General features: G+C 40.1%; 1 protein-coding gene across 1 annotated transcript in view; it reads left to right on the forward strand.

Annotated features, from left to right (window-relative positions):
* The window catches only part of ABR (ABR activator of RhoGEF and GTPase), a 243,946-nt gene that overhangs the window by 141,226 nt on the left and 88,734 nt on the right, over positions 1–13,986 (forward strand). The window contains exons 4-5 of the mRNA XM_072417685.1: positions 3,353–3,538; positions 11,553–11,660. Of these exons, the coding sequence (XP_072273786.1) occupies positions 3,353–3,538; positions 11,553–11,660 (294 nt within the window). The remainder of the gene's footprint in view (positions 1–3,352; positions 3,539–11,552; positions 11,661–13,986) is intronic.

Genomic DNA, 13,986 nt, shown 5'->3' on the forward strand with positions numbered 1-13,986 from the left:
CTGCAATCACACAAACATATAACAACAGATGCAATTGTTTTAAGGTTAAGGCCAGTTTTAAAATTTCTGTTGTAATTCAACATAATGCATTGCTAATGTGTGTGATTCATTTCTTGGGATATTCACCCCAGATGTGTTATGTCTTTCTAGTTCTAACTCCCAACTGTGCTTCTGATTCATCAATGCACTTCTTATCATCTAGCCATGAACAGAAGTCATTGAGTGCAGTCTTACAGCTAAAGGACCCACAAATTGTGTGCTTCCATTGTCAGCAATAGAAAAAACTCAATGCAATAAAAAAAATGGCCTACCTGATCAGACATAAAATAAATAGGTTATTTTGATACTGAATATTTTTTGGTATGTAGTAAAAGAGCTTGTACAAAAGGTTGTATGCTCATTTTACAATCAGATTGTAGCATATGTGACCAGTTTAGGTCCTTAATAATCACAGCATGTTGCCTAGTTTTCTGTTGCCTTGCTAAGTACTATGACTGGTGTGGTAAAATCAGAACAATTATACTTCTGGGTGGATTACCTAATCCCTTTTTTTACTTGGATAAAAATAAACCATAAATTAAAAGGCATATTTAAGGGTTTGTAGACCACATTGAAGCTGAACACACCCTCTAGCAGAGGGTACCAACAAATCTGCTAGTCTTTTGTGAATCAAAACCAAATTAGAAATTTATAAGGGCTAAAAATACTGCAAAACATAAGAGCTTCTGAGCTTCAAAAGATATAATTTCTGTGAAAAATGTAACATTGTTCTGCATGCATGCTGCATTTTAACAATCGAACCAGGGTGAATACGGAAAAGGTCCCAGAAGACCAGATGAGAAGTGTAATAGATAATAGAAAAGTTTGTTTCCTGAAGCAGAAAATGTGATCTTTAATTTACCAATCTACATTAGAAAATTGCTGAAAGCTGATTTGCATCTTAAACTAAAACTGATGATATCATGAAAAATAAAGTTTCAGCTACATTTATGACATTTTTTGGAAGAATTATCAAATAGAAAATTATAAGCAGAAGAAGGTAAAGCTGAGCTCAAGCCTTCGTTGGTGCACAGTTTTATAGTTCTCTGTATTATTTATTATTATTTTTACTCAGTATTTATATAGCACTAACATATTATGCAGCGCTTTACAAGGGTCATATTCATGTCACCAACTGTCCCTCAAAGTAGCTCACAATTTATATGACTAAGGTACATTTTTAGGGGGAAGCCAGTCAACCTAACTGCATGTTTTTGGGAATGTGGGAGGAAACCGGATCGCCCCGGAAAAAACCTACGCAAACCTGGGGAGAACCTGCAAACTCCATGCAGATAGTGTGTTAGCCAGGATACGAACCTGGGACCTACTGCTGCAAAGGTCAAAGTACTAACCACTGAGCCAGCGTGCCGTAATATTATTATTAATAATAATAAACAGGATTTATATAGCGCTAACATTATATCCATGGCTGTACAATAAATATGGGTTGCAAATAACAGACAGATACAGACAGGGAGACAGGAGGAGGAGAGGACCCTGCCCCGAGGAGCTTGCATACTAGAAGGTGGAAAACTTTCACTGCTACTCATGTTGAGGACATCCAGGATCATCCAGTCCTTTAACCCCAACCTTCCCCTTCTATTTAGTAGTCTTTAGTTCTTTCAATTATAGAGGATTAGCATGGCATTTGGGTATTACCTGGGGTGGTCAGCATGAGTCAGGGTCTTGTGATATTGTAAGTAAGCCCCATGCCAGGCACCTATCCTACAGCTACTTGTAGCTTTGGATATTCTTCGTACACAGTTTTCCATTTCTCGGAATGTTTAAGATTAGGCAGTTGGACCCCTTTACATTCCAGCTAATGTATCAGTGTTGGGTCCCTAAAGTAAAATAAAAATCCTATCCTGTTCTATTAGACTACTTTTCATATTCCTGTATTCCCAAATAATAACTGGTTCTTGGTGGTAAAATCCAATTGCCCGTAGGCAATTTTTCTGCTGATGTTTCTATATATATGTATGATCAGTTCACCCAGGTATCTATGTTTATGAAATGTAGAATGTGTGAATGAAGAGCTCTTAGTGCTGCCTTGTCTGTGGGGGGTTTGGGCTTATTCCTGGCATGGAGCTGAGTTAATTACCCAATCTAGCTGAAAACCATCAGTTTTTGCAACAGCCAGCTGTAGGTCAGGTTGTAATAAATGAGCTCTAAAAGCACTTAAAGCATGCAAAAAAAGTGATCTGTCCATTGTATATTCCAGTTTTCTCTGCATTTTGGCAAAACGTGTCTTAGCTGCAGCTACCATCGCTTTTTTTTTTTTTTTTTTTTTTTGTACTTTGCAGCAGTTTCACAAACTAACTTCAAGGCAAATCAGCTTCTATGTCTTAGAACCTGTTGAAAAGTATATACTAAAAAAAAGAATGGTTTCTATTGTTCATGTGTTGTGTTTTACCATGCATTGAGATGTGCACAAAAAAAAGCTTTTGTTCTAGCTTTAGTGTGTTGCCTGAGGTAAATGTTCTACAAGTAAATTGCCATTTGCAATCATACAATCTGTACTGACAACTGGGAACATAAGCTGCACTGTTGCCTGCTACCTATAGATGCGTTTGGGTTTTTCCATTTCTATAGAAACACTGTAATAACTTAGGGGAGCAAAATGCTTCTAAATGAATAATCCTTTTGCTCTAACATTAAATTCTAGTCTTGCAAGTCTTTAACTTACCTGGCTGCTCTTCCTAAATTCCTGCTGTTCAGCTTGCAAGGAGCTGCAATGTCCACTACTGCAGACTATCCCTGCTGGTACACGTCTTCTGCACTTAAATAGGAAAATCTCATTGTTTCTTATAGATTGGTTGTCTTTTCTGTTTGTCCAAATGGTGGAAGATCGCCTCATTGGAATGAATAGGATTTTTCACATGCATGCACAGTAGTAAAAAGGCATTGGCTTCAATCGCTATTTAATGTACAGCGCTGCGTAATATGTTGGCGCTATATAAATCCTGTTTAATAATAAAAATATTAAGATTAGTGTGATTTTGGGTTTAAAGGGACACACCAAGCATGAAAAACTTTCTTCAGCTTCTCAACATGGTCATTTAGCTGCCCTGCTCACCAAAGCTCCATAGCTGCTACTGTTTTCTTATATATAAGTGTGAAGTCTGGAAAAGTACAACGAGTGTATGACCTGGTCATCATCTTCCACTACCACGTTACCCCCACACACACACACATTGTGGAACATGAAGTAGTAAAGTTCCTGGTACAGAATCATTTTTTGGCATTTTGTATAAATATGTGAAATGGAATGTAGCGCAATCTTTAAAATTCATATTTCTGTTTTGTTTTACAGCCTATGAAGCCACTAAAGGCCACTGCCACAACGTCACAGCCTGTTTTAACCATGCAACAAATAGACGCCATTTTTTACAAAGTCCAAGATATCTATGAAATCCACAAGGACTTTTATGACAACCTTTATCCTTGTGTTCAGGAGTTTGACAACAAGACAACTGTTGGGCACCTCTTTCAGAAATTGGTAAGATTAAGGCATATAAAAAAAAAAAAAAAAAATGAGCCTGGCATTATCTTTCTCTCCTACTTTGTATTTTCTTGTGCTCCCTACCAGTCTGGATAATTCAGATAAGTTCCAAGTCAGTATGAATACACGTATGCCTACAATGAAAATTTGTCTTTTTGGAAGGCCGTCAGTAGTGACAGCTGCCATAATTATCTAGAAAAGTTTCCTTCAGAGAATATTTTGGCAGTAGATTGGGCAGCATTTTCAGTTCAAATATGCTTAGTAAATAGCCATATGTTAGGAAGAGCAGACCACAGTACAAACATCCCTTTGTGGTTTCATGTTCCTGATCACCTTGTGTTAATCAGTGCAGTCCAGTGAAAAGCTGGGTGATGAACCTGGACAGGTATGTGATTACTTTGCAGTGAATGCACCACAAATGAATGCAAAAAAAAAACAGACAAGCATATGTATGCACTTTGTTGTTGTGCGGTGGGGGTAAACAGAGTGATAATCAATAAATTAGATTTGTTTTTTTAATAGTGACTTTCTAATACAATGCTGTTTTTTTGTTTTTTTTTTTAACCATAAATTAGGAAGCAATACACGAACCTCAAACCCTTAAATCACTTACCATGGCACCGGTGTCCTTGGACATATAATGTACTGTAAGTGCAGGATGCCATGGTGATGTCCCTGTAGAAGTTTGCAGGAGTCATTCACAATACTAATACAAGAAATTGATGATATTGGTGTCCTCATTTCAAAAGTTTTCTGTATTGTTTACAACTACCCAAATTGACACAAGGTAAAATAATATTTGGCCATACACTCCTCATGTTATTATTTCCAGGTCAGCTGATCACATCTGTAAATGATAGTATCACCAAGCACAATGCATAAATCTCTTTTTGGACGGCAGAATACAAGCTAGTTATATATATAATGCTGTTTAGATCAGAGGAGAGCCTGAGAATTGTGCTTCATTTTCCATTCAACTTAATTTACTTCCCAAGATTTCTGTTCTTTTTTCCTTTTCTAAAAGTAGTTCTGTTTTAATGTACCCAATTTAAAATATTGTTATTATTCCCTAAGTAGTTTTGGCTAATTAAAAAGTTTTAATAATAAAGTCTCTGGGAACCATTCATTCCAGCTCAGGAAGGTAGAAATACAACGTTAATTCAGTTATGTATTTTTATATACAGCTACCTTAATACATCAATCGGCCCCAATATCACAGTCCTGTAACCCCCTACAAATAGGGTACAGACTGGGGAAGGTTAATCGCATCCCTACCTGCATACGTTTTTAGCAAGAACCTTTTTAGGTTTTAAGGAACCTTTCCTTTTCATACCAGGACATTATTTACATTTTACCGCTGCAGTAGTGTAATTTAACATATCTCATTCATTTAATATCAACCAAAAACAGTTTTTTTTTTTTTTTATGCAATTTTCTTTTGGTAGTATTTAGACAAATCAAAGTATATGCACAATTTTATGCACTTCCACATAAGATATGTTTTGTAAACAAACACACACACGTGTATGTATGTATGTTTTGTCTTCTACTTTCCTCTGAAGTAGTAATTGCTGTCATTGTTTATTTTATTTTATTTTTTTAACGACCACAGTTCAGGAATCGGTATTCTTAGTTCCTGACCTTGAGTCCAAAATTGACCAATGGTCACCAATGACTGGCTATGTTGAATGGCAGGGTACCTTGATCAAAAGACTGGCCCACTGAACCTTAAGTAAATCTAATGTTTTAACATTCCTTCTTTATTTGGTTTTTTTTTTTTTCAAACCAATTTTTATTAGTTTTCATCATTTTACAAAAACAACATAGGAACATTGATCAACGGGGGAACAAAGCAAAAAAAAGGGAAGGTAAAACGGGGGGGGCGGGGGGACACTTATAGAAGAATACAAAAATACAAAAGTCATCGACCATTTGTAGTGGCAGAAAGTGTGATATTTGTAATATACCACGTAGAGTATTGAAATTCGTTCAGAATCGATGTACTTTCCGTGCCCGTGCTAAATTTGTACCATTGTTGCCAGAAACAAGTTATACGATCTCACCCTGAATCCGGGCGTCCAACATCTCAGTATGAAATAAGGCTTTCAACGAGGTAATAACTTGGTCCAATGTGGGAGGTAAAGATTGAGTCCAATTGCGCATAATCATTCTTCTGGCCGCCAGCAAACAAACGTTAGTCCAACGTTGTGAAGAACGGGACATTCCCTCCTGGTTGGTATTTTCCCATGAACCGAACAGAAGAAGTGAAGGGGCGTTGGGAATGAGATGTCCAGTTACATCAGACACAAACACAACAATCTGACGCCAAAACTGCTCAATATTTTGACAGAACCATAGGCGATGTGAGAGAGAGGCCTTAACGTCATTGCATTTAGGACATTGAAAATGCCACTGTCCAGGCTGCGCACCTAATGGCGCGGGCCTAAACACTTTGTAAGCTCTATGCATCAACATAAACTGCGATTCCCTCCATATCTCATTCACAATAGATTTCCTGACTGTCAGATAACCCTGTATTACTACATCCACAATTTCCGGGTCAGGAAAATCTCTTTGCCATAGCTTTACATTGGAAACTGCTAGGGGTTTGGTAAAATACGGCAGCAAATAGGCGTATAAATTGGATATATTGGGAGGGGACAACGACAACAATCTGTCGAAGTCGTTCAAACCCGAGAGGCCTTCATACTGATGTACCAATGATCTGAGATAAGACACCGCCTGATTATAGTACAGGGGATGGAGCGCCCCTCCAGGGATATTGTATTTGCTTTGCAGAACCGGTAGGGGTAATTTGGACATGTCTTGTCCAAAGAGATCTTTAAAATAAACCAGGCCTTTCTCTTTCCATGTTCTAAATGCTCCATATTCCTGTGCTTGAGGAAACAGGGGATTTCCGCATATAGGAAGGTATTGAGAGAAGCAGAAAGGAAGTTTGAATTTTTGTCTTATCACCTTCCACGCAACTACCGTGTCTCTGATTATTAAGTTATGCCGTAAGGATGGTGGAAGTGCGGCCAGTTTACAATGCAACAAGGCAGACAAATTCCATGGATGAGACATAGCACTCTCAAGGGACAAATTGGAGTAATGTGAAGTATCTCTAAGCCAATCCACAACATGCCTGGTCACACAGGCCAAGTTAAAAAGCCTGATATTTGGAAAGCCCACTCCGCCCTCCGCCTTTGGTAGATACAATTTCAACAGCGAAATTCTGGAGCGTCTGCCTGCCCATACAAATTTTCGTGAATGCCTTGTTAAGGGCGTTAACATCGGCATGGGTGAGTAAAAGAGGCAAAGTCTGCATGGGGTATAATAATTTTGAGAAGGACATCATCTTCACCAAATAGCAGCGGCCCAGGAAAGACAGTGGCAGGTTTTCCCACATCCTCAATTCCCGCATTATTTTAGTGATCAAAGGAGGGTAATTTAAAGAGTACAATGAGGAGGGTAGACGGCCAATGTACAAGCCTAAATATTTTATAGAGTGTGATGCAAATTTAAACGGGACCTCTGCCTTCCAGCGGTCAGCAGCCGTCTTTGATCTGGCTAAGGAGAGAATTTCACTCTTTGCAAAATTTATTTTGAGGCCTGAAAAACTTTCATATATAGAGAATATTGTTCTAATAGCATTACTATCTCTCCTAGGAGCAGATGTGAAAATTAGAATGTCATCCGCAAAAAAGGCGGTTCTCAACTCACCATCATGCACCGTAATACCATGCAGAGAGGGGGTGGAGTCTAAATGTCTGACCAGTGGTTCTAGTGCAAGATTAAACATGAGGGGTGACGGGGCAACCCTGCCTGGTTCCTCTATACAATGAAAGGGCACCAGACAAGAACCCAGGTGTGAGTACATTGGCTTTTGGGGAAGCATACATTGCCGCCAACAGGTTCAAAAATGAACCCCCCAGCCCAATATGGCGAAGCACCTTAAAAAGCCATGCTACGTTCACTGTGTCAAACGCTTTTTGCGCGTCTATTGCAATTATGGCCAAATCATGATCAGGCTGTTGTCTTTTCGCCATCTCCAACGCCACCAACACCTTCCTAATGTTAGCCACGGCAGATCTGCCCTGTACAAAACCCACCTGTGATGGTGAAATGAGAGAAGGCAAAATTCTAGCTAGTCTATCAGCCAGAATTTTGGATAGAATTTTTGCATCAATGTTTATCAGAGATATAGGGCGATAGGATTCCGGATCACATGGATCCTTGTCCTTTTTTAAGATGAGCTTTATATAGGCTTCTTGCCCAGACTGAAAATGGGTGCCTCCCTCCCATAGGGTAGAGTACATGGCATGAAGGTCATCAACCACCTCCTCTCCTAGAAATTTGTAAAATTCGGCTGTAAAGCCGTCAGGCCCCGGGGCTTTCCCATTTTTCAAGTGCGCGATAACCCTTTGAATTTGTTCTTTGGTAATAGGGGCGTTTAACGTCTCCAAATCAACTTGTTGCATTCGGGGCATATCATTTGATGACAGGAAGGCAGAGCCAGCTCTCTCATCTGTAGCTGGAAGTGAGTACAAATCTTTGAAATACTGCGCTAAACAGCGGTTCACCTCCTTTGGCAGGGTAACCATGGTACCCTCCGATGATCTTAGTTTTGGGATATAAGTTGGTTTAAACTTAGCACGCACCAAATTTGCCAACATCCTGCCTGATTTATTACCAAATTTATGAAACTCCAGATCCCTGTACTTAAATTTTATTTGTTCGTATTGGTATAGTCTTAAGTCAAATTGATGCTTGGAGTCACGCCATACCTGTCTAGTAGTTGGGGAGGGGTTGTCAGTGAGCGCTTGCTCCGCGTCTCTAAGAGTGCGTTGAGCTGACAAAAAATGGGATAGGGTCGACCTTTTCTTTTTGGCCATAAAAGAGATGATCTTTCCCCGAAGGAAAGCCTTGCTTGCTTCCCAAAAAAGTACAGGGTCAGTTCTATGAGCTGCATTGTGTTGAGTATACTCAAGCCATGATGAAGTTAGCATTCCCTGAAACTCGGGGTCTTTACAGAGATAGGAGGGAAAGCGCCAAGGTATGTAGTCGCCCTTGGGAAAGCTGTCTCTCATAGTAACCGATATGGGGGAATGATCTGACAGTGCCATAACATGAATTTCTGGTGTCTCCAATCTCGCCAGGGTTGCATCTGTGCAAAATAGATAATCCAAGCGGGCTTGCGCCACATGGGCCTGGGAAACAAAAGTAAACTGGCGTTCTAGGGGATGGTATAGTCTCCAAACATCATTTAGAGACATGGCTTGAGCAAAATCTGCCAGTACGGAGTGGGATGATGACCTGGCAATAGTCGAGGTCGGAGTGGATTGCCTATCCTCCGATGGCACCATTACAGAGTTGAAATCTCCCCCAACTATTTTTCAAGGGGTAGGATCTTGGGCTATCCAACTAGAAACTTCCTGAAAAAAGGAAGAAGATGGCGAATTGGGTGCATATATATTATAGATAGACAAGTCAAAATCAGAAAATTGGATGAGCAACTTCAGGATACAGCCAGCTGAGTCGCATTGAACCGTTTGGATTCTACCCTGGAAAGATCTATGAAATAAAATCATGGCTCCTGCCTTCCTGTCAACAGGGGGAGTGCCATAGACCTCCCCGACCCATAGTTTCTTCATTCTGAAGAAATCATTGGCCCCCAGGTGTGTTTCCTGTAACAGGATAATATCTGCCTTCAATCTCTTCAAATGACGCAATATGGACATGCGTTTACTGGGGGAACGCAGTCCTTTAACATTCCAGGAGACTATTTTCATACAGTATGGGTACATGGGTACACATAGCATAGACATATCCACTATAATCAAATATTTGTATACTAAGTACACATCGCAAGTACAGGCAGTATGGCAAATCAATGGTACAGAACATGACAAAAGGTATTACAAGCAATAAGCCAAGCTTCACGTAAAATAAACCAGCATGGTCGATAAAGCTAACATGGTTGACACAGAAATCAACAGAAAAAATGTGTCCCATAGCAACAATGGAAACATGGGGAAGGATCGGCAAGGTGACAATGGGGTAGGAACAAACAGTGGAAATAAGCGACTTTCCTTTTTTCCTCGCTGAGCAATAAAAGTCATTCCAACTCAACAACATTGGAAAAAGCATCATTTCGTAGTAAATGTGAGCTTACGCCTCACATAATGGGATATACTTATGGAGGGTTTCAAATTGAAACAAGAAAAATAAGGCACTTTCAGGCACATTTTATCTAAAATCAGGTTATCTCGCCTTAAATTGCATCTCAGAGCGGTGTGGATCACGGATCTTCTTGGTTGGAGGACCATCGGATTGTTTAGGTGTTTTTGGGGAGTACACCGGTATCAAGGAGCGCCCATTTGGATGTGGTGAGGAGGTACCAGAATTTTCTGATGGAATAGGTGACATCTCAGAAGTGATAACGTTGACCAAACTCTCGGCCTCCTCAGCCGAGGTGAGCGAATATTTCCTCCCCTGGGTGTCGGTAAAATGTAGGATTGCCGGATAAGCCAGAGTAAAGCGCAGCTTATGATGGTACAGCATAGAGCAAACTCGTTGGAAGCTGCGCCGTTTGCGCGAGACTTCTGCCGAATAATCTGCAAATAGTAACAGAGAGGCACCCTCATATTGCAATTTGCGTTGGTTCCTAAAAGCTTGGAGCAAGCGGGTTCTATCAGCATAGTAGGAGTAGGCAACCAACACCGGTCTGGAATTAGATCTTTCAGCACGAGTTGGACCCAACCTGTGAGCACGTTCCACTTTACAGGGCGCAGAAAGGCCCAATAGCTTAGGTAGTACTGTAGAGCAGATATCGTGCAGCTGTGTTGGTTTAATATTCTCCGGGAGGCCCACTACGCGTAAATTGTTACGTCTGGATCTGTTCTCTAAATCTTCTATTTTATCCTGCAATGCTTGTGCTCTGGTTTCTAGCGTAGATAAAGTAATTCTGGCAGAGGTAACGTCATCCTCAACTAAGGTAATGCGTTGCTCAGCAGTATCTAATCTATGTGACTGCTCCTTTAAATCATTCCGCACAGCTTGCATACATTTTTGTACTGCCACATCAATGGCCTCTTGTAAAGTTGGCTTTAGCAGGGCAGCAACAGCATCAGCTATTTTTTCAGGTTGAGAACTCTCTGAAGGCTCAGAAGACTGTACCTGGATATCAGCAGCGCCGGATGCATGTGAGAGGAAGGAGGCGGCGGCCATCTTGGAGGGGGTAGAGCGGATCTTATCCCTCTTCCCCATGGCGTCTTGCTGTTTAGAAGAGGAGGACGGCTCCAGAAATCGGTCTATCAACACGCTGGTGAGTATGGGGTGAGATGCAGGCGGGGGAGCGGTGATAGTTCCGGCTCATTAGATGGGAATCCCGGAGGCGAGCGGGAGCCGAGCTCACATGCTGCCTGCTCGCGGGGCGCCGGAACCGGAAGTCTTTATTTGTTTTTAATTAGACATAGACTTCATCTTTGGTACAAATGATGATCCAGCTAGTTGATGATCCTTCCCCAGGTCAGGACTTGCTCATGGCACTCATCTACCCAGCCATGTCTGGAAAAACTGGATGGGGAAGTTGCAGGTTATTGAACCTAAAATGGTACACACACCAAAAACATCTGGTCTGAGCAACTGGCATTATTGTATCTATGTGTTTGTGTGTACGGAACTACATATTCCTAAACCATGAACAAAGAAAAATGTTTAGAGGACAGGACTTGCATGGCACAGCACATTGGGTTCCTGTATTACGATATTGTAATGGGCACTTGTTGAGTGAAGTGCTCTGAGTCACAGGCTTCTTTAAACCATTGCCCAAACCTGTTCTCATGGAAACTCAGGCAGAATCCACTTCACAAGCTGAATGGGTGGGTTATTTCTTGTGGTTATTGCTTTGATTTGTTCAAATAAACCCTGAAGGAGGAGGTATATGTATCTGTACTCAAATATTTTGTATCTGTGTGCGTGACCTTCACTTCCTTTTTCCTTTTATCAGGTCAACCAGCTGGGCATATACAAGGCCTTTGTGGATAACTATAAGTGTGCGCTGGAGACGGCTGAGAAGTGTAGCCAATGTAATAACCAGTTCAATAAAATCTCAGAGGTAAGAAAGTAAAGAGCAATGTAATACTAAGCTCCTGTGTCTATCATTGATAAATCACTTTACACGTATTCTGTACAGAACTTACAGGACAATAATTATGGGAATACAAATGTATTACAACACTCATATAATATCGGAGGCACAAGAGGGCCTGAACAAAAAATAAAATATATTGCCACTTTTTAACACACACAATAACAGTGAAAGTAAAGTGTCTAAAACTGGAATCTGATAATAGGGATGGATCCTGGTGAATGAAAACCAGTGGAGCATTCACGCTGAATGTCACTTCCCCAGAATCCTCTACAAAACATCGCTCATATCAGAACCTCGAAGGCAGAGAAAACCTTGCCATATTCACGGAATACATCACTGAATAAATTATTGGCTCATTTATTTTTAGTGTGTGCCTTTTATTTGTGAGCTGAGGGCCATGAATGTTAACTGATGTGTAAATTGTTATAATTGCAGCATTTGTTTAAAAAAATCTCTCTCTGATTCATATATCTTACAGAATAAAATGTTAATAATAGATTAACCAATACAGCAGTGACATGAATAAGACATGTTGGTGTCTTAAATTTGCTGTGATTGGTGGTGCTGGTAATGTCAGCAAATAGACAGAAAAGGATATTCCCAGAAGCTTAAAAAGACAGTCTGGTCAATGGTGACATTGCAGAGACCTGTTTGGTCTGGAGGGCTGTTGTTAATAATGTAGGTTTTGTCAGTCTGCACATCATTATTTTGACAGTCATAAGTTAACTTCCTTTTACATTTTTTTCAAAGGAACTTCCAGTGTAAGTAATAAAGGGAGAAATTTTATGCAAATAACACCCTATTGAAACTGGAATGTTTTTATGTCTGCTTTGTTTAAATGTAAATATTTTGAGCAGTCTATTATTCAGAAATCAGAAAACATTTTGTGTGCCTGAAAATCACCTGGCTTTCAACATGGACAAGCTAATGTTACTTTTATTTCAAATAAGAGATGTATTCAAATAAACAAAATATGCATTGTATGTAAAGGCGTGATTGATATATATACATGCACAGTGATGAACCCAGAAATGTTTTTCTCGGGTGGAAGGAAATTGTAGATGGGTGACAGCCCCTTTATTGTGACCAAACTGTTCAGTAACAGCTGGGTGGTTACTGAAAAGTACCGGGTAGTGTGCCCGGCTAAAAGGGTCTGGGGCGAACACACACACACACACACCTTGGTATAAATCCTTAATCCGTTCCAGATCCTTGGAATTATACCAAACAGAACTTATACCAAACAAATTTTTCCTGTAAGAAAAAAAAGAAAAATGAATAATCCGTTTCCATGAAAAAAATGTATTGTTTTTGGCATATTATACATTGATGGGGCTGTATAAAATAATTTAAAGACTGCTTAATGCTAAAATAGAAAATCAACTAAACAAAATAAGCAAAAAATGTAACCATACTTTACCTTGCTGAGAAGAGTCGAGTGCCTACTAGGATGGTGCTGAGAAGGGAGGAGGAGATGTTATGTAATTCACAGAGAGTTATAGCGCGGGTTGTTCACTGAATGGTGGCAACTGGCGTACTGACACTATATAAGGGTAGCGCGCGGTGTTATGACTTATTTTGACCCATACAGTTAGTATACCAGGCAAATGTTGTATACCAAGCAAAATTTTTTGTGTACAAACAGGACTTATACCAAGTTGGACTTATTCCAAAGCACCACTGTGTGTGTGTGTGTATGTGTGTGTGTATATATATATATATATATATATATATATACATACATACATACATACATACATACATACACACAGGCTCTCATAATAATAGCTGGCTGATGTCCAGGTCTGTCTCTAACAGAGGTAGAAACCGGCTGCTGGATGAAAAGCCTAACAGAACACTGAAAAGGTACAGGGTTACCTATTTGTGTTTGGGAACTCATTTGGTCACCTTGTTAGGAACTGATGTTTTTTTTTTTCATTGTTTTATGCTATGGAACTGTTGTACCTCCTGTATAAAAATTGTGTGTTTGCTACTTTTCTGAAAATAAGTGCAGGTTAAACCTACTTGAACTGTTCCTGGGTGGTGCCCAGGGAAAAAGTCTCTGAACAGGTGTGAAACTGAGTGTTGCCTACAAAATGGAGTGTTCTCTAGTCATGTATCTGCTAAGGAGCATCTTATTGTGCTAAGGAGCATCTTAAAATCGTTGAAGACCCACACAGACAGACTGTAGAGACAGACTGATGTCTGGGAGTGATGGAGCAGAGGTTGGCGCAGTCTAGACCATTGTGTGGTTGGGTCTGGTGAACCTAATTTTTTTTTTTTTTTTTTT

Source organism: Pyxicephalus adspersus, chromosome 1, assembly GCF_032062135.1.
Source record: "Pyxicephalus adspersus chromosome 1, UCB_Pads_2.0, whole genome shotgun sequence".
Taxonomy (NCBI): domain Eukaryota; kingdom Metazoa; phylum Chordata; class Amphibia; order Anura; family Pyxicephalidae; genus Pyxicephalus; species Pyxicephalus adspersus.